Source organism: Euphorbia lathyris, chromosome 3, assembly GCF_963576675.1.
Source record: "Euphorbia lathyris chromosome 3, ddEupLath1.1, whole genome shotgun sequence".
NCBI classification, from domain to species: domain Eukaryota; kingdom Viridiplantae; phylum Streptophyta; class Magnoliopsida; order Malpighiales; family Euphorbiaceae; genus Euphorbia; species Euphorbia lathyris.
In genome coordinates this window covers 93,852,722-93,878,556 of record NC_088912.1, presented here as the reverse complement: position 1 = coordinate 93,878,556, position 25,835 = coordinate 93,852,722, and the positions used below count along the sequence as shown (strand labels likewise).

The 25,835-nt window shown below is 35.1% G+C and overlaps 2 protein-coding genes across 2 annotated transcripts; one reads left to right on the top strand and one right to left on the bottom strand.

The window, feature by feature from the left end:
- Positions 1 to 2,380: 2,380 nt before the first annotated feature.
- On the bottom strand, positions 2,381 to 3,600 carry LOC136223503 (cytosolic sulfotransferase 15-like). Its single transcript, XM_066011532.1, has one exon. It carries the CDS (start codon positions 3,511 to 3,513, stop codon positions 2,542 to 2,544), a length of 972 nt encoding a protein of 323 aa, XP_065867604.1. The 5' UTR covers positions 3,514 to 3,600; the 3' UTR covers positions 2,381 to 2,541.
- A 19,403-nt stretch (positions 3,601 to 23,003) lies between these two features.
- Positions 23,004 to 24,193, top strand: LOC136223420 (cytosolic sulfotransferase 15-like). Its single transcript, XM_066011386.1, has one exon. The coding sequence runs from the start codon at positions 23,082 to 23,084 to the stop codon at positions 24,051 to 24,053; it is 972 nt and encodes a 323-aa protein (XP_065867458.1). The 5' UTR covers positions 23,004 to 23,081; the 3' UTR covers positions 24,054 to 24,193.
- Positions 24,194 to 25,835: the final 1,642 nt, after the last annotated feature.

Sequence of the window (25,835 nt, the reverse complement as noted above, 5' to 3'; positions counted from 1 at the left end):
TATCCTGGTTCGGCCTCTCCGCCTACGTCCAGTCCCCAGAGTTCCTCCGGGCTTTTTCAATCCAATACTGAGCTCTTTAAAGGTAGAGCACAAACCGTTTACAAGGCAGTTGAATATGCAAGAGTACTTTCCTCTATTCGTCTACTCAACTCCTACTAAGTGCTATAACCGAACACCTAGATTTCTCTACTACTGAGTACTTAAAACCGAGTACTCAGCACCACTCTCTCAATTTTACAATTGATACAAACTTGTTCTTTCTAGATGAAGAACACTTTAGATGATTACAAAATCAATCTAGCTTTTACACAGAAATGGAAGTTTGGTGTAAGATCTTTTTCTTGTTTGAATGTGTTTTGTATCTTTTCTCTTTTTCTCTTGTATTTTTCTTGGCAAAATCGGCAAAGGATCCAAGCATGAACTTGTCCTTTTATAGTTGAAATTTGAAGACACAATCATTTGAATCTGGAATTATCCGTTGGATTCAAATGGCTCTTTCTTGCGACATTGCTCTGGTCAGCTTCAGATTTGCAGGCCAATCCTGTCGTCTGAATTCCGCAGGCGTCAGACTTGTCTTCTTCCCGCAGGTGTGTCTTCTAGTGCGAGTTCGTCTTTTAGCTAACGGACAGTTGACCCATGCATCTCGAAATTGACTCTGTGCGTAATTCCAAGGTTTCTATTATTGGTGCAGACAGTTGTCGGATCTTGTCTTTTAGCAAACGGATCATTCATGCTGTCCTGACGAACACTCAGCTTGACTTTATTGACGTTGCTTTTGTTCTTTGTTTCTGAGTTACTCTTACTCAGCTTCCGTGGTCAGCTTCGTCTGCAAGCTTTAGTTTAGAGAAGGACTTACGTTTCACTCAACTTCTTTGGTCAGCTTCATCTTTAAATATTTGTTCTGGAGAGGGTTTTTCTTCTGTTATGCTGAGTTGCACTCCACTCAGCTTATTATGCTATGTTCTCATGCTGACTTCGTCCTGTCTTACTTTTTGATTCTGTTTTCATTTATACTTATACTCACCATTGAACAAACATATTAGTACAATTAAATCAAAGCACTTAAATTTAATTACCTCTTAATCATGGATTAACTTAAATAATTTTGTCAAATCAAAATCACGTGGAAATGTGTTTCAACAGACACGTGGACCAATAGCAGTCCAGATCCCAAAGGCTCGCTCTTAGCTCCCACAAATGAGGAACTTTATTAAGCTTGGGTTCCGAATACAATAGAAGGCTCCCATGTGTAAAGTACACAAACCTTTATGTAAGTTATTGATTACCTATAAATAGCCTTGAAGTAAGGGCCTTAAGTACGTCTTATTCTCATTACTTACTGTTTCCTAATCAATGCTTTCAAGTTCATTTCATACTCCTCAATACCATTATGACTTAAGCATCGGAAAGGGTTTGTCGGATTCCGTCCCCTTTCTCACTATTTATTGCCATCTCAGGTCACCAAATGTAGTTGAAATACAGAATTCAGTATCAAGGACATCAATTGAATTCGTTTTTGCAGTATTTTGGTTTTCACACCTTTACCGTTACCATTTTTCTCGCTTTTTCGTGTTTTTACCATTCATTTTTTTCGTTTTTTTGTTTTTAAGGTTTTTCATTTTTACTTTTTTTCGCGTTTTTACCTTTTTGTACTTTTCGTGTTTTTACTATTTTCTAAGTTTTTTTCGTGTCTCGTTTTTTTTTTCATATTCACATATTTTTTTTATGTTTTTCACATTTTTTTCAGAATTTTTTGTGTTTTTATGTTTTTGTGTTTCTGCGGTTTTATGTTTTTTTTTTCATTTTTTCAAATGTTGTCGTTCTTTTTTTGTTTTTCGTGTTTTAACCTCTTTACGCGTTTTTACAGTTTTTTATGTCTTTTCGCTTTTTACTGTTTTTATTAAATAATTTAGATTAAATAATTGAAATATTGATGATAATAGTAAAATTTTAAAATAAATAGTAAATTAAACTTTGGAATAAGGTTATTTTTTTTAACTATAAAACTAGTTATTTCATCTTATCTTATCTCATTCAATCAACCAAACATAAAAGTTATTTCTATTAAAAACTTGGTCTATTCTCTTAGGGTCTGCTTGGATTGGAGTTAGTGGAGGTTAATTAAAGGGAGGTTATTTAGATAAACCAAACAACACCTTAGTTATTTAGAACAATTTAGAATTGTTTAGTTTCTGATTTGTTCATTTTCTTTGTCCAAACTTTTATTTCGTTTTCTTTTTATTAATATCAGAGGGGGGGGGGGGGGGGGGGTGGGGGTGGTAAATAGAGGTGTCAACCTAGTTGGACCTCCAGCTTCTTCCCCCTCCTAGTTCATAATGTTTACTAAAAAAATATTGAATCATATTTCTGAAGAATAAAAACCTTACAACTTGAATTTTAATTTGTCACTAAAAGAAGAAAAAAAAGTAAATTTAACATAATTCAGTAAGAACTTTTATTATAATGCTGAGACAATATTAAACAAATTGGAAGTTACATTGCTTGGCATGAGCCATTCATGTTCGTATGCTTTCTATAAATTTAGACAGAAAGTTTGAAAGATAAACCAGATCCCTTTAATTTTTCTTCCATCACAGTTTCAAGTTTTTGCATCATTGAAGGGCTTAAAACATCAGCCCCATTCCCTACCTCTCCTTTCCTGAAGAAGGCCTTGTTTGGGTGTTTTGATAAATACATTCCACTCTTATTCACCTCTAAATCCTTCAATGTTCCCAAACTACACAACTTTGCAATTTCTTCAATGGCACCATTTCTCTCTTCCTCTTCAGAAAACGGATACCCAATAAATTTGGCTATTTTCTTCAAGCAAGGAACAATATCTTCCTTCATGTCCTCGTACTTAAGAAACAAAACCTTATCGGGCCTCTCCAAGCTTGCCTTCCAATATCCTAACACATGATCCCAATAGGGTCCGAACGGACTAATTCCTTTAAAGAACAAGTCCATAAACTCATCCATAGTCAATTGAGCATCAAGTTTGTGTGTAAATGCATTGCAAAAATGGCAAAGGGAGACTACAGTGTCAAAAGGATTGCGACAAACGTAAATAATTGGACAGTTAGAGTCCTTAATGGAGTCTGGTAATGCAGCATAAGGGGTGTGCATAGCGAAAAGCCGAGGAGATGGAATGACAGAAAGATCAGGAAGTTCATTCTGGGTAAAGAGATGGAAGTCAAGAAAGGGAACAAGTTCATGAGGGTTTGAAGTAAGCAAAGGGGTGTTAGAAGGGGTATAACGGGTTCGGTTAACAATCGAAAAGCTCAAAGCTTTAAGCCAAGTTGTGCCGGTCTTAGGATTGGAGGCAACAAGAATATCAGTGTCTTGAGCTTCGAAGCACTTTTGGAAAGAAATAACACCGCGAATGGGAGACATTCCGGTTGGGCACCAAAAGCCCTGGTATAAAGACAACTCAAAGGTAGTCCCCTCAAGTATTTTGGGAAGGGTAGGATAAAGCTCGTTAATTTGTTGGTTCAAATCCAAATCTTGAGCCATTGAAAAAGTGGTAAGTTAGGATATGAAGAGGAGATGTGTTTTCCAATATGAAGAATTAGTAGGATTTATGATGGATGGTATACGAAGTATTGTTTGGGTATGCATATATATATATATACAAAGTTTAGGTACTTAAAACAAAAAGAATATTCAAAGTGTAAATTTGGGACTCACAAAGTGTCATTTTTGGCTGCAGGTTTGGGTATAAATTAATATAAAGTTGACTTTGAATTCAATATAATATAGCAATGGATTAGGATTACTTTTCTAATTATGTTGAAATAAGTATGAATTGACTGACTTTTCTAATATTCTTCAACATCAATTTGCTAATAAGTAAGATCGACAATGAGATATCTTTTTTCTATTAAACTAAAATTATATTAATTCCTCAATTTATATATTTTTAACATTAATAACGAACTCAGCTTTCTCAATCTAACCATAAAGCCTATTTTTTTTTTTTAGAATGCTAAACCATAAAACCTAAATTTAATCTTAAACTTTTGGTTTTTGGGAAGTATGAGTGTAGGTTTCACATATAAAATAGCATCAATATAGGTTTAACGTTTAAAAAAGATACCAGTTTAATCCTTGATAACGTATGACTAAAATTGATATTGTTTGAAAACATTAGGGTTAAATTTATAAAATTTTATACGCTAGCTAGAGCTAAATATGTATTTTCCTTAAAAGGTTAGGTTAAATTTATCCATTGTAGCTTAAATATATTTTAGTTAAACCGCTACCAAATTGAATGTTAAAGCATAATTTAACATGAAATACTTAAAAATATTGAGTAGAGATTCTTTTTCGATTAATTCAATTCATTACCCAACTATTTTTTTCTAATATCTTTTCTCTTTCATAATAAATTTTTTTTGAAAATAATAAATATGAATAGTTCGTGAATTAATTTTATATCATATCATATATCAATCAATAAAAATTAATTATATATATATAATTAATTAATTATTTTAATTTAATTATATTTATATAAAATTCTAGATTATAAAATATAATTCTAAACTTTAAATATAAACCTTAAATTCTAAATTATAAACTATAACTTTAAAATATATGACGTGCCATTAAATCATTTTGCTTCACCACTTCTTCGTTGCACTATATTAATATTTTGATGCCATATATCACATCAACTAAACAAATTTAATATATTTAATTAAGTAATATTTTTTTTAATTAATTATTTACATAAATAGTAGACCCCAAAATATAAATCATAAGTCTTAAGATAAAAATTAGGTAAAATTACAAAAATTGGGTCTAATGAGAGATCCATTTACATATTTAACCAATTTACTCAATCTACTACATATTTAGACTATGTTCGTATGACTTTCCAAAAATACCCTTAATATATATATAACACTTAGAAATTTTTTAGTCTTTCGTTTTTCTCCCTCTCGTCTGATTTCGCAGATTTCACAATATACGAAGTCCGCGAAGATAATGTTTGGTTTAGTAAATGATTTTAATTCACAGATTTCACAATATTCGAAGTCTGGACATGTTTTTAACAAAATTAGCGAAATGGTATATAATAAAAAAGGCACAACATCAATGAATTCTAACATTAAATTCATAACATTATCAAAATTTACAACAAGATTGCTACAATAAACTCCTAACAAATCATTTTAATGTCAATATGACCAATCTGGATGAAAATTTCTCCCTGTATTGGAAGTCCATACCTTTTGGGATGAGAAATGGAAGTCTAGACCTTTTGGGATGGATGTTTCACAGGTTCCACAACAAGATTGCCATAATAAATTTCCTAACAAATCACTCCAAAGTCAATGTGACCAATCTTGATGGGAATTTCTCCCTGTATTAAAAGAAAAGTCATCTCCTCTGCATCCCAGTACACCGCCTTCCTGAAAGAGATATTATGTATTCAACCACGTTCAGAAAAATTTAATCGTGTTAGGTAGAAAAAAGGACGATTTGGCTTCGCGAAGTATGCGAATATAAATGTGCAAGGAAGATGATGATTTTACTTCGCGAAACGATGATTTCGCGAAGTCTGTAAGGAGAAACGTGACGATTTGACTTCACGAAAACGGATTACGTGAAGTCTGTGAGGGAAAAATTATGAAGTTTTCTCTTCGGAGACTTCGCGTAATCCATTTTGGCGAAGTCAACTCGTCACGTTTCAGGCTCTTTCTCCTCGTAGAACTTCGCAAAACCAGATTACGCGAAGTGATTTTCTGGAAAAAAAACATAGAGAAAACAGTAGATACTTACAGTTTTTCCACCTTTCACCATTAAAATCGTCAATAACCATATGATAAACTAGGAAAAATGATGAAAACAACGTAGAATAGCGATTGCTTCGATCCACACAAGAAGAAAGAAACCAAGAGACGAGCAGAAACAGGAAGATGAAGAACCATTGCGTCGTTTTCTAGTAATAGGAAGATGAAGAATCAAGAGATGAAGAGAGGAAGAAGAGAAAGACATGGTGATGTAGAGCAATGGTGCAGATTTCACGAAATATAAAGGAAGAGAGGAAGATCAAAGGTCTGGGAATCATCTAGGGAAGAGAAACCGTTCGCATAGGAAGAGAAAGGGGAAAGGGGAAGATGAAAGGTTAAGGGTATTTTGGAAAAGTCACACAAACATAGTCTAGATATGTAGTAGGTTGAGTAAATGAGTTAATATGTAAATGAGTCTCCCATTTGATCCAATTTTGTATCTTTCCCTATAAATTATTAGACTGTAAAATATATAACATGTCATCAAATCAATGGTTCGACATACGTCACCTACACGCCTAATATTGTATATTAAAATTTCTCATTTTAGTGATAATGAAAATACTGCTAGAAAAAAAAATTCCATGTTTTACCACGTAATGGGTGCGCTATGAAAATAATTTGATAAGAAATGTCACATCAACCAATTAAAAATTTGACATGTATAATTAATGAATGAAATATTGATACCATCCAAATAATACTAGAATCCATGTGATCCTCATTCTAAACCAACTGGGACGTCCGAAGTAAGAAAGATCGTCATATTAAACTAAATAGGAATAAACAGCTCTCAAGGCACATGGACTAATGGGACACTCTCTGAATTCTCTTCGAATCATAACCGTTTAGTCACGCCTAAAATTAAGGACTCTTAGTTCAGGTATATTTTTAACTACCCAAAATACATCCAAAATTCAAAAGCTAGCACTTGTCTTTCAAGGAATCTAAGATAAGTTTTAACATCCATTCATATTTTTGTCCATTGGCTCCCTATAAATAGAATGCGACTTCATAGTCAAGGTATATACACATATCTCGGATTTACTCTCAATTTCTTAGTTCTCTAACAACAAAGATATTTATGAGAATGTTGGGAAAGAATCCATGGTAGAGCTTATCCGAAGAGAGCTGAGGACTGCGTTAGGGGGCTAAAATCTGGACACTCAAATGCTATAGGTCACATATACTAGCTCACCTCTCCATGAACATGTCATGCGAGAACTGATGCCATGAGGGTTCAAATACCCCTCTCTAGAGAAATATAATGGGAGTAGAATCCAATGACCAGGTCAAGAACTTCAGAAGGGCACTACACACTATGTTATATTACGTTATATTACATTACGTTACGTTACGTTACATTATGTTATTTTATTCTAAGTTACATTATTACGTTACCTTAATTTATAGTAAGTTACACTACATTACGTTATGTTACGTTGCATTTTATTATGCTATATTGCATTATGTTACATTATGTTGCATTGCGTTGCGTGGGTCGTGCTACGTTACATTACCGTTACGTTAAATTACATTATGATAAATCATGTTATGCTAAGTTATATTATTATGTTACCTTAATTTACTGTAAGTTATGTTACCTTAAATTACGTTACGCTAATTTATGTTACACTAAGTTACATTACGCTAAGTTACGTTATGCTAACTTACATTACTTTATATTACGATACGTTATGTGACATGACGTTTCATTACATTACATCATGTCACATTACTTGAAGTTAAGTCACGTGATATTATGTTACTTACATTACATTACATCCCATCACGTCATGTTATGTTATATTACATCACGTTACGTTATGTTACGTTATGTTATATCATGTCACGTTATGTTATATTATGCCATATTATGTTGCGTTATGTCACGTTATGTTACGTTATGTCATATTATGTTACGTCATGTTACTTTATATTATATTACATCACGCGTTACATTATGTTATATCACATTACGCGTTGCGTTACGTCACATCACATTACACGTGTAGGAGATTCATCATAGAAAAATAACGAAGTGCAGTGGGAAAAGCTACCGTTTAAAATTTCTAGAATCCGTAGACTGTGTTAGACTGCCACAGATTAAACTTTAAAACATTTTTTTCAAGAAGAATCAGAAACTTACGGATTATGTCTCTTCTAAAGATGGCTGAAGAAATCCACAACTCGCATGATGCTCCAAAGGGCTCGTGCACCAACCATAATGGAATGAAAATGGTGCCAGCCAAATCAAGAATGAAATGGATGAACACCGAGATTAGAGAGCAAGGGGGTTGGCCAAAAATCTCTTTGTGTAAGCTAGGGTTAGAATAGTTCTTTTAATTAGACCTTAAATATCTTTCCTAACTTGGTTTAGTTTAACTTTGGTTTATTATAAATTAACCCCTAACTAATACAATCTCATAAATAAAACCTTAGAGTATTTATTTAATTCAATTGATACTAATTTGGTTTAATTAGAATAACCCATAATTACAATTAAGGTCCAAAAGAACTAAAATTGCATTATCAGTTCCATTAATAAAGGGTGTTGCTATATACCGCTCCTATTTTCCCACTTACCGACCTGTTTTTACCATTTTTGCCCCTTCCCCTTGTTTTACCTAAAAAATTAAAAATCTTTCTCTCAATTCCAAACAAAACAAAAATTAGAGGAAAAATGGACCCGAGAACCCCGGAGTACGAAGATTTCTTCCCAAACGAGGTAAAAATCGAACTTAAACCTTTAAATATGTAAATTTTAAAAAAAATGCAATAAATTTCAATTTTTTGAAAAATTTCTGGAAATTTTGTTGATGGCGGGTGATAGACCCGCCATCAACATAGTAATGGCGGGTCTTGGACCCGCCATTACTCGTATGCGGACGGGTCTAAAACCCGTCCACTCAAGACTAATGGCGGGTCTTAGACCCGCCATTACACTCAATGATGGCTGGTGACGGACCCGCCATGTCTCATAGACAGGTGGGTCAGTTACCCGCCATCTATTGAATACAGGTGGGTATTTGACCCGCCTATCAATGACTTGGGGCGCGTCCTTGACCCGCCCAAGCTAAATACAGCGGCTCCGAAAGCCGCTGTTTTAGGCGTATTTTGCCTATTTTTCTCATTTTGTTCAAATATTCATTCATTTTTGTTTAATTTCAAGAACCAGACAATATTTGGATTGGTGACGGGATTGATTATAGTCCATGTTTCATTACAAGCGTATTTTTCCACACAAGTATAGAAGCGATTCAGTGGGCTAAAGCTGTGGCAATTAAAAATGGTTTCGAGATTGTTATTTCTTCGCACAAACACGACGGAATTGAAAAGCTTCTAAGATGTTCACGTGGCGAACGATATAGAGGAAATACGAATCCTTTAGAAGATGATTCACGTAGGAAAACTAAAACTAAGGCATGTGGGTGTCCTTTTCGGATTAAAGTCATACAGTTGAAAGATTTTTCGGGTTGGGAGATCATTGTTTATGCCGAAGAGAAGGGTAAGCATAATCATGACTTGTGTGTTTATCCACAAGGACACCGATAGATGAGCGGACTCAGTCCCGCATCGAAACAAATTATGCGTGAAATGAGTTCGTATCAAGCAAAGCTGTGTGCTATTATGACGGCACTTCGTACACAACATCCCGAAGACAATCCAACAATAAAGCATGTATATAATAACAGAGACCGATTGAGGAAGGATGGGTTTGAGGGTAGAGATATGATTAGTCAGTTTTTCCATCTTGCGGTGGAGAATAATTATTCTCATTCTAGTGTTGCTAATCCGAAAACAGGTATGTTAACTCATGTATTTATGGCACATCCATCTTCTGTTAAGTTATTTCGAACATATTACTAGTATGTTGGAATGGATTCAACGTACAAAACCAAGAAGTATAGAATGCCATTCTTTGAAATTGTTGGGATGACTCCATGTAATGAAAACTTCAAGATAGCTTATGCTATTATGAAGGATGAGACAGAGTCGAGCTATCGTGGGGTCATGGAGAGGTTGAGAAATTTGATCGGGTTTGATGTTAACCTGACTGTTATTTTGACTGATATAGAGTTGGGATTAATGACGCCTGTTAGTGAGGTATTTCCAGATTCTGCACACATGTTATGTACCTGGCATATCACCAATGATGCAGAAAATAGGGTTTACAAACTTATGGGCAAAGACATGAAATTTGCATCTGGTTTTAAGAATGGAACATGGAAGAAACTAATTAATTCTCTAATAGTAGATGAATTTGACCTTAATGTGGCGAAGATGAAAGATCAAATGAGAATGTATGGTCATGTGATATCTTATGTTGAGAAGACGTGGTTATGCCACAAGGAGAAGTTCATTGTTGCGTGGATGAAAAATTTCCTTCATTTTGGAAACACAACTACATGCAATGGAGAGTGAACATTCTTCTTTAAAGAAATGGTTGAATTCCTCCACTGGAGCCCTCGATACAGTTTGGGCGAAGGTTCATCAGGTATTCATTTATTCTATTTTGCTACTGTTACCATTATATTTCCATTTATTAGGAGTTATTTTGATTTTTAATACAGTTTTATTCATATCAGTGGTAGTCTTGAGTCTTCAAGACAGCGTAAACATGTTTTGTACTCCGGATTTCCATTCAGCCACCTGTCATGTAAAGTGTCCCACCACTGTTTGGAGTTGCTCGGGAGTGAATATTTGCGTATGAAAAAGTTGATTCATGAAGTGGATGAACGTTGTGGCTGCATTTTGAGAACCTCTTAGCAGATCCCGTGTGCATGCGAGCTTAGCAGATTGAAGCTCGGATGTAAACCGGTTAGTATTTTGATGATACATAGATTCTGGAAGACACTTATCTATGGTAATTCTGACACTACTGACAATGTCGATTATGCTGATGGGACTAAGGATCAGGCATACTTTCACTCTCTTGTTGATGAAGTCGATAAAAGCGACCCAACTTTTATGCGCAATATTTCTCAATTGATTCATGATCAACTTCACCCGGACGAAGCTGGATCTTGTGAACCGGAAGTAAAAATTGATGTCCGAGGATGACCGAAGGGGAGTTTATCAACCAAACATATGCCGAGTGCGTGGGAGTACCGTGGCATTCGTCGTGGATGTGCTCAGTCTACCAGTTCGTCTAGAAGTCGTGGACGTAGCTCTTCGATCCGCTCTACTGGTAATTTTTACTTTTATTTTTAATTTACATACTCGTGTATTTTTCTTTAATGTTTCCATCCACTTATTGCCTATAAACTGTAAAAAATTAAATTACTATAGGTACCGATGTGACATCATATGATATTTCAGATTACCCGAATTGAGACAAACTCGTTGAATTTATTAAGCCGTATATTGAATCCTATCTCGATGTCGAATGCGATGGTAATTGCGGGTTCCATATTGTGGCGGACAAAATATTCGGCAATCAAGATAGCTGGTATTTAGTAAGAACGGCTATAGCAAATGAAATCATTGCTAAACGTAGTATATACCGGCCAATCTACTTTGACGGGATAGAAGCGGCAATTAAGCGAATTTCTTAGAATGGTGGTGGTTGTACTCAAGCACATTGGATGATAGTTTGGGATGACTTGTATCCTATTGCCTCATCATATACTGCGGCTGTATTTTTTTCGGATACGGTAAAGGTGATAGCTTATTTTCATGTGGTACAGTGCTACTGTTATATGCACCCTCGACTGCTACACGACCACAACATGAGATTATTATAGCTCATTTAGGTGCTATGTACGAACATTATATTCGGCTAGGTTTATCTAGTAATTTTTCGGTACCTCCTATATTGGTTAATTGGCGCACATGTCGGCAGAGTTCCGTTGAAGGATGGGATCTCTTGTATGCGGATCGGCGAGCATAGTGGGATAAACTTGCTATTATTGCGGGATATAGATAGTAATATTATGTTTAGTGAACTTAATATTTAGTAATATAAATGTTTAGTAGAGTTTCAATATTATGTTTAGTGAACTTAATGTTTAGTAATATTTAGTGAACTTAATATTTAGTAATATTATGTTTAGTGAACTTAATATTCAGTGATATTAATGTTCAGTTATATTAATGTTCAGTGATATCACTGTTCACTGAAATTACTGTTTAGTGAAATTACTGTTTAGAAAATAAAACGACTTAAACAACTGACGAGTAGCAAAATATTGGTAATACAAAATACTGAAGAGTAACAAATAGTCCTGAAATACTGTTTAGTAATAAAACGACTTAAAAAACAGTCCCTAATCATTTGGCCAGATCCCAATCACTCATAGCATGCTCCAGGATCTCTATCCAATCAGCTGACTTATCTGCATCGAACTGTTGTAAATCTGCTATCACGCCACGAGAGATGCTAGAAAAGCGTGTAACCCACTGGAAAAACAATAATTAATTGAGAATGTTAATTAACATTTAGTTTAAAATTAACAACTACAATCCAAATGACTTACAAGCTCACTGTTCGAACGACTGAGAACCTCCTGTGGCTGTGCCTGCGTATCGGGCAAGAGCTACGGATGTGAATATCGAACGTACCACGACATGTACGCCTCATCATATGCCGACTAAGTATCAGCGATAGTGTATATCAACATCATAAGTGTAGATGCCGCTGGAAAAAATTCCCAACTATCATGGGCAACCACAGTTGCATGCTCTAACCGATACTGAGAGCTACTCCAATCACGTACAACCCTCGTGGGTGTGAAAATCCGCATGGGCACGATCTGGACATACCCCAGCTGACGGAGGCATCGATCGGGCATATACGGCTCCATTATATCCCGGTACTATATCCATCCCCTATAAATAGTCCTAGGAGTGCGGACTACTATATCACGACCGTACAGGAGCCACATCACATGCACACATATACAAGTAAATTAATAAATTTTAAATACATTACTGATATAATTAAGTGATATATGTACCTCGGACGCAGTCAATCTGTCAATACGAAGACGTAACTCTCTCAACCACTGATCAGTCCTGGGCTGCTTTATCGACGACCAGATCCGAGCTCGTGGATCATCTGGTCGGGGGGTGTATCCCTCTCACTGAGGTCTGAAACATGGGAAATACTCGTATATCCACGCCTGAAGAAGAGTTAGGCATCCCGCGATCTGTGAACAATCTCCTCTACTAGCAATACCTAGCTGACGGTATAGGTATGCTAGTGTAGCTGAGCCCCATGAGTATCCACCCACGCCCTCTACCCCATCATGCACCTCCAGCAAGCATATGGGACGGATATGGTCGCCACTCTTGTCTATAAACAAAGTAGAACCTAACAATAAAAACATCCACCCAATCGCCTCAAAATCTGACATCCGACCTACGGAACACATAGAGACGATGGAATTGCAAACTACACCGCCGCCCTTCCAATGCACATGCTCCAGCTCCTCCTTAGTCACCCCCAAACAACTCCATCATTGCGGACTTAGACTGCTTTGTTCCACTCTCAGCAGACACAAGTTGCCCATCCATTGGGATATGTAAAATCTCCCACACATCATGCAGCAGAATAGTCATCTCACCAAAGGGCATGTGAAATGATGACGTATCTGGCTGCCCACGCTCAATAAAAGCACATATCAGGGGCATATCAATGTGTGGGTACATGATACTCGGGAAGTGTGACAGTCTCGAATCCCGTATAAGCTTCTTGACATGTGGACTAGCTGTCGAGTATCATGTCATCAGTTTCTTGCAAACATGCCCCCTAGTATGGCCCCTGAGCTGCGCCCTCATGTGCCCGTTCCATATCCTATAAGCAACATGTCCTTAAAAACTGGGAATCACAGAACCGTCTACTGGTCCACCTGGGACCGGATCCGTCACTATCCAATCCACTTCAGCATCCCTGGATCGTTTGCTGTTGCTCCCTACAATTATATTACACATATAACATTTAAACAATGATAGTCAAGTAATAATAACATAAAAAATAATTTAATTATTTACCAGATGACTCAGAACGAACAATACGACTGCCTCTCGCCTTCGACGACTGAAGAACTGGGACAGTATCGTCATCGGAAGACTTGGCTTCGAAAGACTCATTATCAGCATCTACGGCAACGTAATCCTCGTGCATGGGCTGATGCACTGTCTTGTGCGCCCTCTGTGCATCTGCCATCAATTTATCTGCTCTTTTGGTCCTCCGAACAGAAGCTGTGATACCACGCTTATTTGGTTCACGATCAACAGCTGAAACATCGGACTGCTAAAATGTATAACAAAATTAAAATTAAAAAACAAAATAAATATTAAAAAATATATATTATATTGCCCGGGCGGACAAAACACCCCGCCCAGGCGTAATGGTGGGCTAAACGGGTCCCCAAGATGGGGATTTTTCCTAGGGCAAAATCCCTAACGGATTTTGCCTAGGCGGCCCGGATTTTGCCCAGGGCAAAATCCCTTGGCCCGCCCCTTATGCCTGGATGGCGGGTCCGGAACCCGCCATCAGTGCATAAAGGGCGGGCCAAAACGCCCGCCTATTATACATGGATGGCGGGTCCACCCGCCATCCATGTATAATAGGCGGGCGTTTTGGCCCGCCAAGGCCAAAATCTCCTGGATTTTGGCCTTGGCGGGCCCGTGACCCGCCTCTACGATAAAAAGGGCGGGCATTTCTGCCCGCCAAGACAAGAAACATAAAAAAAAAATTAATTTTAAGTAGAAAAACTTACCGGGGGATGGAACAAGCCTTTTCCTCTACCTCCACGACCCGCCATGAAGTTTTGGAATTGAAATGTTCAAATGAGGAGACAAATAGGAAAGAGTTTGAAAAGTGGGGGGAGGGGTTCAAAATCTTTATTTTGAAAAAAAGGGGGAAAGGGGCAAAAATGTAAAAATAGGGCGGTAAGTGGGAATTTAGGGACGGTATATAGCAACCCACTTAATAAATTATTCAACGCAATCTAATTAATCAATTGATTAATTAATTATTTTAGAAAATTTATTAATTAATTATAATCAATTTAAATACTAAATTGATTAACTTGTTATTTAACAAATAATCAATTAGTCCCTACTATTAATTAATTGACAATTAATTAACACGTTCTTTCTGATTAAATAAAATACATGTATTTAATGATTAAGTTTCATTCCTGCATTTGTGTGTGCACGATCCTAAGGATTCGTCCTCGGTTAGTTATGGACCTAAAGCCCAATGACCGTAAGTGGGTTGTAGCAAACCATTACGGTCCTCAACTGATACGAATTATTACAGCCGGCTCAAGGAGATGTGAAACCCAATAGATGATATCTCATTATCTCTTATCAATTGCATATCGATATTATAAATCAGAAACATGGTGGCTGCCATTTTTCATACGGTTTATTATATTTCTTGATCGAAAGTGAACTAATGAATCAGATAAGTAGAACTACTTATCAAGTTATGGCCATACACTTCTTTAGTCCCAGTTATCAAGTGGCCGGTGATATCAGCTCACTGTTAGGTGAGTGGTAATTCCTTCACTTCACTTATCCGTAACAACATGTACACTGATTCACCCAACATACCCATATTTGGCATCCTGTTACAGACATGTTAGGAATATCAAAGTGAACTAGATTCCATATCGTTTACTATAATGAAATCAGGTATGAAGATAATAGAGTTCTACATATAGAAAGATCAATGACATGTCCAATATGAATCTTTCTAGAGCGGATCGACCAGTCTCCTATTAAGCTACATCAATACATACGTGCATCCACATCTAACTATACAAGTATTGCAGTTGTATATTTAACACCACTGCATATATACTGGACGTATAGACCGGTGGTTATATTCATTCCCACGAATAGAACATGCCTCAGACAAGTTTATGATTATCAATCAATGGATACTTCATTCATGTCTATAGCACAAGATATAAAGAGAATGAATTAATGCATTTTACTCAAATAACACTTATACAATATATTCCAACAATATACATAATGTTTAATACATAGTCTAGAACCAATGCCTAAAAAATAGGGCACACCAACAATGTGTTACTTTACGTTATATTACGTTATGTTATGTTACGTTACATTATGTTATGTTGCGTTATGTTATGTTACATTATGTTACGTTACTTTACGTTACGTTACGTCATGTCACGTTATGTCAGGTTACGTTACATTACGTTACACTATCTTACGTTACGTACGCTATCTTACGTTTAACATATGTCATTTTATGCCACGTCACGTGACCTTACGACACGTTACATTACGACACGTTATGTTACGTTAGGTTATTTAATATTACGTCAGGTTACATTACGTTACGTTGCATCAAGTTGTGTTACGTTACATTACATGATGTGATGTTACATTACATTACGTCACGTTAGGTTACTATATGTCGCGTTACATTATGCTATGTTACATCACATCACGATAAGTTACATGACGTTATTTATGTCACGTTACATTATGTTACATTATGTTATATTACGTTACGTCACGTCAAGTTACGTTACGGCATGTTACATTACATTACATTATGTTACTTCATGTTATATTACGTCATGTGATGTTATGTTATGCTATATTATGTGACATTACATTACACTACGTTATGTTATATTATGTTACATTACGTTACGTTATTGTGAGCACAAATGTTTTTTGATCCTAATGATGAGATTAAGTTTTATGTGCTCAACATATTACAGATGGAGAAAACATGTTTCATCCTGTTCTTCTGCTTTCGAGCTTGTTGCAGTTGGAGGTGCTTTAGTTATACCTGCGATTACTTCTCCCAGCTAGCCATTTTGAGTGCTTATCCGTGCCACATTTTAAGAAAGTAGGGTTTCTTAAGGGATGGCTGATCGGTCATGTGTCTTTTCTCAAATTCGGTTGAGTTTTAACAAAAGGAGAAATCTTCCCCATTAACCAGTTGGTGGTCGATCAGCCACTAGGGGTGGTCAATTGGCCACATGAGGTAGCCGATCCACTACCTCGACGATTTTCACAAAATAAATAGTTTTAGCTCACGGATCGAAATGCATACGGATGTGCTAGATTTCTAGGATTTAATTTAGTCCTATGTGAGCGAGTTCGGCGTAGTAGAAATAGTTCGAAAGACATGTCTCAATGTCCCGTGGCTAACATTTATGTATTTTGCAGATTGAATAGATTTTTTTTACTGGAGCAAATGTATAAGTTTTTTATGTTCAAATAGGGTTGTAATTTATAATTTATTTATTACTTTCAGTAATTTGTGTGATGGATGCTTAAGTACTGAAAATGAAGTATAGATATTTGATATTTTGACAAAAGTTAAGTCTACGATTTTATTATCAAACTCTTTATCTGTTTAATTCATGAACCTAATTCTAAAGAGATGTCATAGTGTTAGCCTATACATCATCTAATTTTATATTATCGGACATTAATCCCGAGTGGCGACTATGATATATAAAATTAGCCCAAAAACATGATAAAAGGCTAATAAATAATACATATACCGGAAGGGACACGCCAAGGTCGTCCTTAAAAACTTTAAGTGGCGGTGTATTGTAAAAACAAACATTTTTAAGTAAAGGATTAAAAGCTCACAGTTACATTACATTACGTTATCTCACGATACGTTACGTTACGTTACGTTATATTACATAACGTTACATCTCATTGTGTTACATTACATTATATTAACTCACGTTACGCCACGTGATATGATATTACATGATGTTACGTCATATCAAGTCACGTCACGTTACATTGTGTTATTTGCGTTAAATTACGTTACGTCGGGTCAGTGATTTGATGACTCATGACATATTTTAGAGTTTAGAGTTTATGTTTTAAGATTTAGGATTTATATTTTGGGATGTAGAATTTTATTTAAATAATTAACTAAAAAATAAATAAATAATTAATTACATATGTTAATTTTTTATTAGTTAATGTGTTACATACCATAAAATTATTAGCTGAGTGCACAGATGTAGTGGTGAAACAAAACAAAAAATTTAATTTTTTTCTAACATTTTTTCCATTATCACTCAAACGATAAATTTTAGTATACGCTCAATGTATAAATGACGTGGTACATCGGACTAATTTTATAATTTAGGATTGCGAGTTTAAATTTTAAGATCTAGAATTTAAATAAATAATTAAATTAAAATTAATTAATTGATTGTACATAACTAGTTTTTTTATTAGTTGATGTGTCACATAATATAGAATTAATTCAAATATATATTTTTAAAAAAGTCACTAACTTTTAAAATTTATTTTTTCATTTTCAAGAAAAAATTTATTATGAGAGAGGAAATGAATTAAAATAATATAATTGGATAATAAATTGTATTAATTGTAAAAAGAATTTTTATTTTTTTTATATTTTTCTAGGTACCCATAGATAGATAATATCTATTAATAGTGAATATATATATATAATTTATTAGTTTGTACGTTGTTATCTATATATAATTTATTAGTTTGTACGTTGTTATCTAATACTTAATCCTTGTATTTTCAATAATACATTACAAGGTCCTTTAATTTTTTTTATTCAACAGTTTCGTTCATCTAACCATTTAAATTAACGTTTTTCTATTTATTTATTAGGTAAATTACATTTTTGATTTAACACTTTCATACTTGAAATAGGTTTTTCAAACTATTATTTTAAATATTAAAAATATACTATATATATATATATATATATTAAAATATTCTCGATATCTCTTTCTGTCTCATCTCATATCCTCTTCCTCCTATCTAATTTTAATAAAAAAAAACATAATTTAAATATCTTATTATATACTGTATAAAGAAAAATATAAAAATAAAAATATTAAATATAGAAAAGTGTGTTTTTAAAAATTAAAATAATAGAATTATTAAATGGTAAGGACTCTGCGTTTAGGGAGCCAGAATTTAGTTAAAACAATTAGAAGGATTTGCTACTCTTTCGATTCTATCAACTTTTTCCATGTTTTCAGGGAGTAGAATCGGGTGACAGATCGGCCTGCTGCTGAGGGTCGTGAGAGGGTTTTGGGCGTCTCTATTTTTTCTTCTCCTCCTGATTTCCTGTTATCTTTGCTTTTTGAAGATATTGTGGGGTTAGTTTTCCTAGGCTAATCCCGAGTTAATTTGTTGTGGTGTTTGTTTTTTTTTTACTTTCTTTTCCCTAAAAAAATTAAATTAAATGGTAGATTGAAATTTAGATACAAAGTGAGACCGAGAATTATATTTCTAACATAACAATGTTTTTTTTCATTTTTATATACTACAAATTTGAATAAAAATTTGAATTATGTTTGTTGTTAAAATTAGATAGGGGATAGAGGAGAGAGAAAGACATGTTAAGAATAATTTTTTCTTTTTGAAAGAAATAAAGAATATAAAAATGTATTTTTAATATTTAACATAATAGTTTTTAACCTAAAAATAAATTTTTAGGTATCAAACTATAAGAATGCTAATATTTAGGTATGCAGAATGCAATTTACGGAAAATCAACCATTTAAATTGATTGGTGGACTAAACTATAGAATAGAATAAAAATTAAAAATCTTGTAATGTATTATTGAAAATAGGAGTACTAAACAATGTGTTAGGTAACAATATAGTAACTAATATATATTTAAGGGACAATAACCATATTTAACCCTAACCTTTTAGGGGGGAAGTACATATTTCGCCATAACTAGCATATAAAATTGTATAAATTTAACCCTAATGTTTTCGAACAAGATCAATTTTAGCCATACGTTATCGGAAATTTGAAAATATCAGGTTGACTGTTATTTCACTATAAGAAAATCATGAATTACCAGCGGAAAATTCCGTCGATAATTCGAATTACGGCGGATTACCAGCGGACTAAAGCCGTCGGTAAAAGAGCCGCTACTCCCGCACACCGATCATGATTTACCGATCATGATTTCTGTCCGCTGGAATTCCTACCCATTTTCGGTCAGAGCATTCCGCCGGTATATTTAGACACCGACCGACTTGTTCCAACAGATTTCCACTGGTCAAAAATAATTACCTACGGATATTTACCAGCGAATTCCATCGGAAATGTCATAATTCTACATTATTTTAAATTATGTTATATTATTTTATTTTTTTCAATTATATATTTTTATCTAACTCGAAAATATTGGAATAAATTAAAAGTGAATAATAAACTTGCCAAACCAAATATTTATATATATAATTAAATAATATTCAGTGGTAATTAACATAAACCTATATATATTCCGTTGGTGATTTCTCCAGCCGAAATAAATATCAATGCTTCGGCCGGAAGGATTAACCTTTTGGGGCAGATTTACTATTCCGCTGCTGTTCCATCGGTGATCAGTAGCGGCTATGGTGTCGCTGCTAATCCGCCGGTGAATTGCAGCAGAATTAATTCCGCCGGAGAATTCTCCCGGTAATTCACGATTTTCTTGTAGTGTTGAACTGTTACTTCAAACCTTCCAAACATCGATTATGTGTAATATCAATGACGTGTCTCATTCCGTTATCGAGGCCTAAATTGGTACCTTTTTTAAAACGTTAAGCCTATATTGGTGTTATTTTGTACGTGGATACTTCCTCAAAAACCATAGGCCTATTTTGGTACCTTATCCCAAAATAAATTGATGCATTTCAATTGGTAAAGACATCATCAAATTGCATTTTGAATATTCCAACTGAAAAAAACTATTATGATTCAGAACTCCTAAAGAGACAGCACATATGTTTATACTTCATGATATTAGATTTTTCTAACTAAAATTGCAGCATATGCCTGCATCAGAGATTATCTAATTCATTAGAACCAACTTAACTTAGAGTATATTAGAGACAACATTGTTCAAATTGACATTCCAAAATCCAAACCCTGCACTAGTATACAACTATAGGTCTATCTAACCACAGCGAAACCCAAGCTAACAAATGAGTCGCCTGATTCACTTACCTGGAACGAAATATGATTATCTTTCAGATTAATTTCACCTTTCTTTGATAGGTTCTCTGGATCTTCCGACTGCAACAAGTGTATTCCAATTCCGTACCCAAACAACCTATACAACAAACCACGATCAAGATTTTTTTCCATTTTAATTTGAAAAATACCAGATAGATATATAGAAAATTTTCTTGAAATTACCAAGCTCCATCGAAATCAAAAGATCCAGACCTCCTTATCGGGGAAAAATCCAAGAACATTCTGATAAAAAATCAATGGATTCCTCAACCGATCTACACACCAGAGATATATGGTTCACCGACTTCAGATGAAGGGGGTTTCCCATATTCTCCTTCATTCTCTTCTCCAAACACCGCCAATTATTAACAATCACTCAGGATTTTGTTTCCGGGTTTATAGAAATCGACAACATAAATTTTGAGAAAATAATCGAGGAGGAACAGATGGGCAAAAAGAAATTAAACAACTCATCATTGACGGCAAGGCAATTACGGAACTCAGTATGACCGACCTACCCTTGCCGTTGAACTTGTGAGTAATATCTTTCTAACCTTAAACTCCTTAATATATATATTGCTTGCTTAAACAAAACTGACCAAGTAAAGAGGTCAAGCTGAGTTGTGCGCATTGAATATTTGAGCTCAGGAATAGACCCTAAGTGCTATCTCCTGACTCAAGTAAAGAAACTGACCTAGTCACCAGTTGACTAAGTCAGTGTCTTGCTATTCACTCAGGGCCGCTGTTAAAACCTTTTTTTGTAAGAAAAAGAAGTCTGCCCTAAAGAAAACTTTTAAATAGTTCCTAACCCCCCTTGGAACTATACTTGTAACGTTATAAGGGACCAACAGCAGGGTTTTACATGCGATTCATAAAGGATTTTTGAAAAATCACTAAACCCCTTACTCAATTATTACTTAAGGATGATGATTTTAATTTTAACGATGAGTGTATGTTTGCTTTTAAATTGTTGAAAAAGAAATTAATTGAAGCACCTGTTATGGTAAGCCCGGATTGGTCCCTTCCCTTTGAATTGATGTGTGATGTCAGCGACTTAGCTGTATGAGCCTCATTGGGCAGAGGGTGGATAAACTTTTTCGCCCAATCTTTTATGCTAGCAAAACCTTAAATGATGCACAACAAAATTAGTCAATAACTGAAAAGGAATTGCTAGCTGTAGTTTTCGCCTTTGACAAGTTTATTAAATCGTATTTGGTGCTGTCTAAAGTAATTGTTTTTACTGACCATGCAGCTTTGAGATACTTGATGAGTAAGTAAGATGCAAAACCCAGGCTGATCCGCTGGATTCTACTACTCTAGGAATTTGACATCGAGATCAGAGATAAAAAGGGAGTGGAGAACGTGATAGCAGATCATCTATCCCGGTTAGAGTCAGATCAGCAATCTTTAGAATATGAAGAGATCAAGGAGTTATTTTCGGACGAGATATTATATTCGGTAAAAATTCTCCCCTGGTTTGCAGACATCGCGAACTATAAAGTCGGTAACATTCTTCCTCTTAATTTAGATGCAAGGAAAAAACGTAAGTTTATGTTTGAAAGCAAACAATATTTTTCGGAAAAGCCATATTTATTTCGATTCTACACAGATGGCATGATTAGAATGTTGAAACACCTTTCCACATGATTTTGATTTGACAAAAGTATTTAAGTTAATCCATGGTTAAGGGGCAATTAAATTTGAGTGCTTTGGTTTAATTGGTATTTTTTTAAACGTTAAACCTATATTGATGTTATTTTATATGTGAAACCTACACTCATACTTCCCAAAAACCAAAAGTTTAAGATTAAATTTAGGTTTTATGGTTTAGCATTCTAAAAAAAAAAATAGGCTTTTATGGTTAGATTGAGAAAGCTGAGTTCGTTATTAATGTTAAAAATATATAAATTGAGGAATTAATATAATTTTAGTTTAATAGAAAAAAGATATCTCATTGTCGATCTTACTTATTAGCAAATTGATGTTGAAGAATATTAGAAAAGTCAGTCAATTCATACTTATTTCAACATAATTAGAAAAGTAATCCTAATCCATTGCTATATTATATTGAATTCAAAGTCAACTTTATATTAATTTATACCCAAACCTGCAGCCAAAAATGACACTTTGTGAGTCCCAAATTTACACTTTGAATATTCTTTTTGTTTTAAGTACCTAAACTTTGTATATATATATATATGCATACCCAAACAATACTTCGTATACCATCCATCATAAATCCTACTAATTCTTCATATTGGAAAACACATCTCCTCTTCATATCCTAACTTACCACTTTTTCAATGGCTCAAGATTTGGATTTGAACCAACAAATTAACGAGCTTTATCCTACCCTTCCCAAAATACTTGAGGGGACTACCTTTGAGTTGTCTTTATACCAGGGCTTTTGGTGCCCAACCGGAATGTCTCCCATTCGCGGTGTTATTTCTTTCCAAAAGTGCTTCGAAGCTCAAGACACTGATATTCTTGTTGCCTCCAATCCTAAGACCGGCACAACTTGGCTTAAAGCTTTGAGCTTTTCGATTGTTAACCGAACCCGTTATACCCCTTCTAACACCCCTTTGCTTACTTCAAACCCTCATGAACTTGTTCCCTTTCTTGACTTCCATCTCTTTACCCAGAATGAACTTCCTGATCTTTCTGTCATTCCATCTCCTCGGCTTTTCGCTATGCACACCCCTTATGCTGCATTACCAGACTCCATTAAGGACTCTAACTGTCCAATTATTTACGTTTGTCGCAATCCTTTTGACACTGTAGTCTCCCTTTGCCATTTTTGCAATGCATTTACACACAAACTTGATGCTCAATTGACTATGGATGAGTTTATGGACTTGTTCTTTAAAGGAATTAGTCCGTTCGGACCCTATTGGGATCATGTGTTAGGATATTGGAAGGCAAGCTTGGAGAGGCCCGATAAGGTTTTGTTTCTTAAGTACGAGGACATGAAGGAAGATATTGTTCCTTGCTTGAAGAAAATAGCCAAATTTATTGGGTATCCGTTTTCTGAAGAGGAAGAGAGAAATGGTGCCATTGAAGAAATTGCAAAGTTGTGTAGTTTGGGAACATTGAAGGATTTAGAGGTGAATAAGAGTGGAATGTATTTATCAAAACACCCAAACAAGGCCTTCTTCAGGAAAGGAGAGGTAGGGAATGGGGCTGATGTTTTAAGCCCTTCAATGATGCAAAAACTTGAAACTGTGATGGAAGAAAAATTAAAGGGATCTGGTTTATCTTTCAAACTTTCTGTCTAAATTTATAGAAAGCATACGAACATGAATGGCTCATGCCAAGCAATGTAACTTTCATTTCAAGCTTTTTGTTAAGTTTTTTCTTCCAATTTGTTTAATATTGTCTCAGCATTATAATAAAATTCTTACTGAATTATGTTAAATTTACTTTTTTTTCTTCTTTTAGTGACAAATTAAAATTCAAGTTGTAAGGTTTTTATTCTTCAGAAATATGATTCAATATTTTTTTAAGTAAACCATAGATCTCTGTCTTCATTCCACAAAATGCCAATAGATCTCTGCTTAATGAGGGACACCAGATAAGTTGAATCACATTTGATATCTATAGAATTAAGGTATGAGCTTGGGCATGTGTACCAATTACAAGCTTCAGGAATAAAGCATAACTAATTGGACACGTGGACCAATAACAATACGAGATTCCAAAGGCACGCTCATAATTCCGATACTACACCATAAGACACGGAAAAGGGCAAGGAGCACAGAGCATGAGCCAATCAGCCACTCACACATGGAAAGGTCACTCAATGATAAGCACCTTCCGGTTATCTATAAAGAGCAAGTCGTGAGGTATCACAAGGTACATAACCACACACTCAAAACACTCTGCTTTCGAGTCTTTCTACTTTCTCTAAGTACTCCATTGACTTAAACATCGAAAAAGGGACGCGGCACTCCGGCTCCTCTCTGACCATTTGTTTATTCTACTGAGGTTTTCCGAGTTCAGCCTAATTGTAGCAGTATGTGGATTTACAAACATCATTTGGTGCGGTGAGAGTGGAGCCTACTTCGTACAAATGGCTCACTTAAATAGTTTCGTAGTTCATCCAATCCTTCAGCAAAATCCTGATATTCCTAGTACTTCGGCTACATATAATCGTGCCTTAGTAGATGCCAATAATAATTTTCTGGAGCCTCTACATATCACGCTAGTTTTAGATCTAGGAAATCGATGCTTGTTTAGGATCTTTAGATCACGAACAACGTCGATTCATGGATCGGATAACAAAGTAATTAATATACAATATAGGCTATGTTCACGCGTCCATGAATATTTTTAAGAGTTGAGCATGCAATGCAGATGGAGATGATGAGAGCCGATAAGAGAGGTGAATTGGCATGTGGACAGGCATGACTCTACAGCTTGTTTTATAGGAAATAACATTGTCGGAACATGTCCAAGGAAGAGAGAAGCCTAGGAAGAATCTCAACCTGAGATAATCAGAGAAAAATGTTAGTCCAACATACCGAAGACATTATCATTCACCCACACCTCCCAAGCAAGTACACCAGCCCGATGGCTCCATATCTCCAAAGCGACATTGAGGCTCTCGTCATGATTCCACCGAGTCTTTGGTACGTCACTATGAAGAAAATTGTCATAGGTTGGAAAGATCCAAATCTCATGCACATATAGGAATCCCCAATCTGATCCAAAGTCGGGAGTAGATGAGGCATCTTCCTTAAAGGAGGATGTATATAATCTCATCAGGAATGAGCTTCGGAAATGCCATGAAGGATGAAGGATTAGAGTCAAGATTATGAGAAACCACTAATGTAGATACTCCTATGAGTGTAGAGATTATGAATCAGCCCATGCCACGAGGATTCAAATATCCACTCCTCAAAGACTATAATGGTATGACTAACCCTACTTTACATGTCAACAAAATTCTCAAGGCATTCCAGACGGTTATAAATTCTCTCATGTGTCTGCTATTTTCAACAACATCAAAGGATTCCACGAATTATTGGTATGATCATTTATTACCACGTTACATCAGA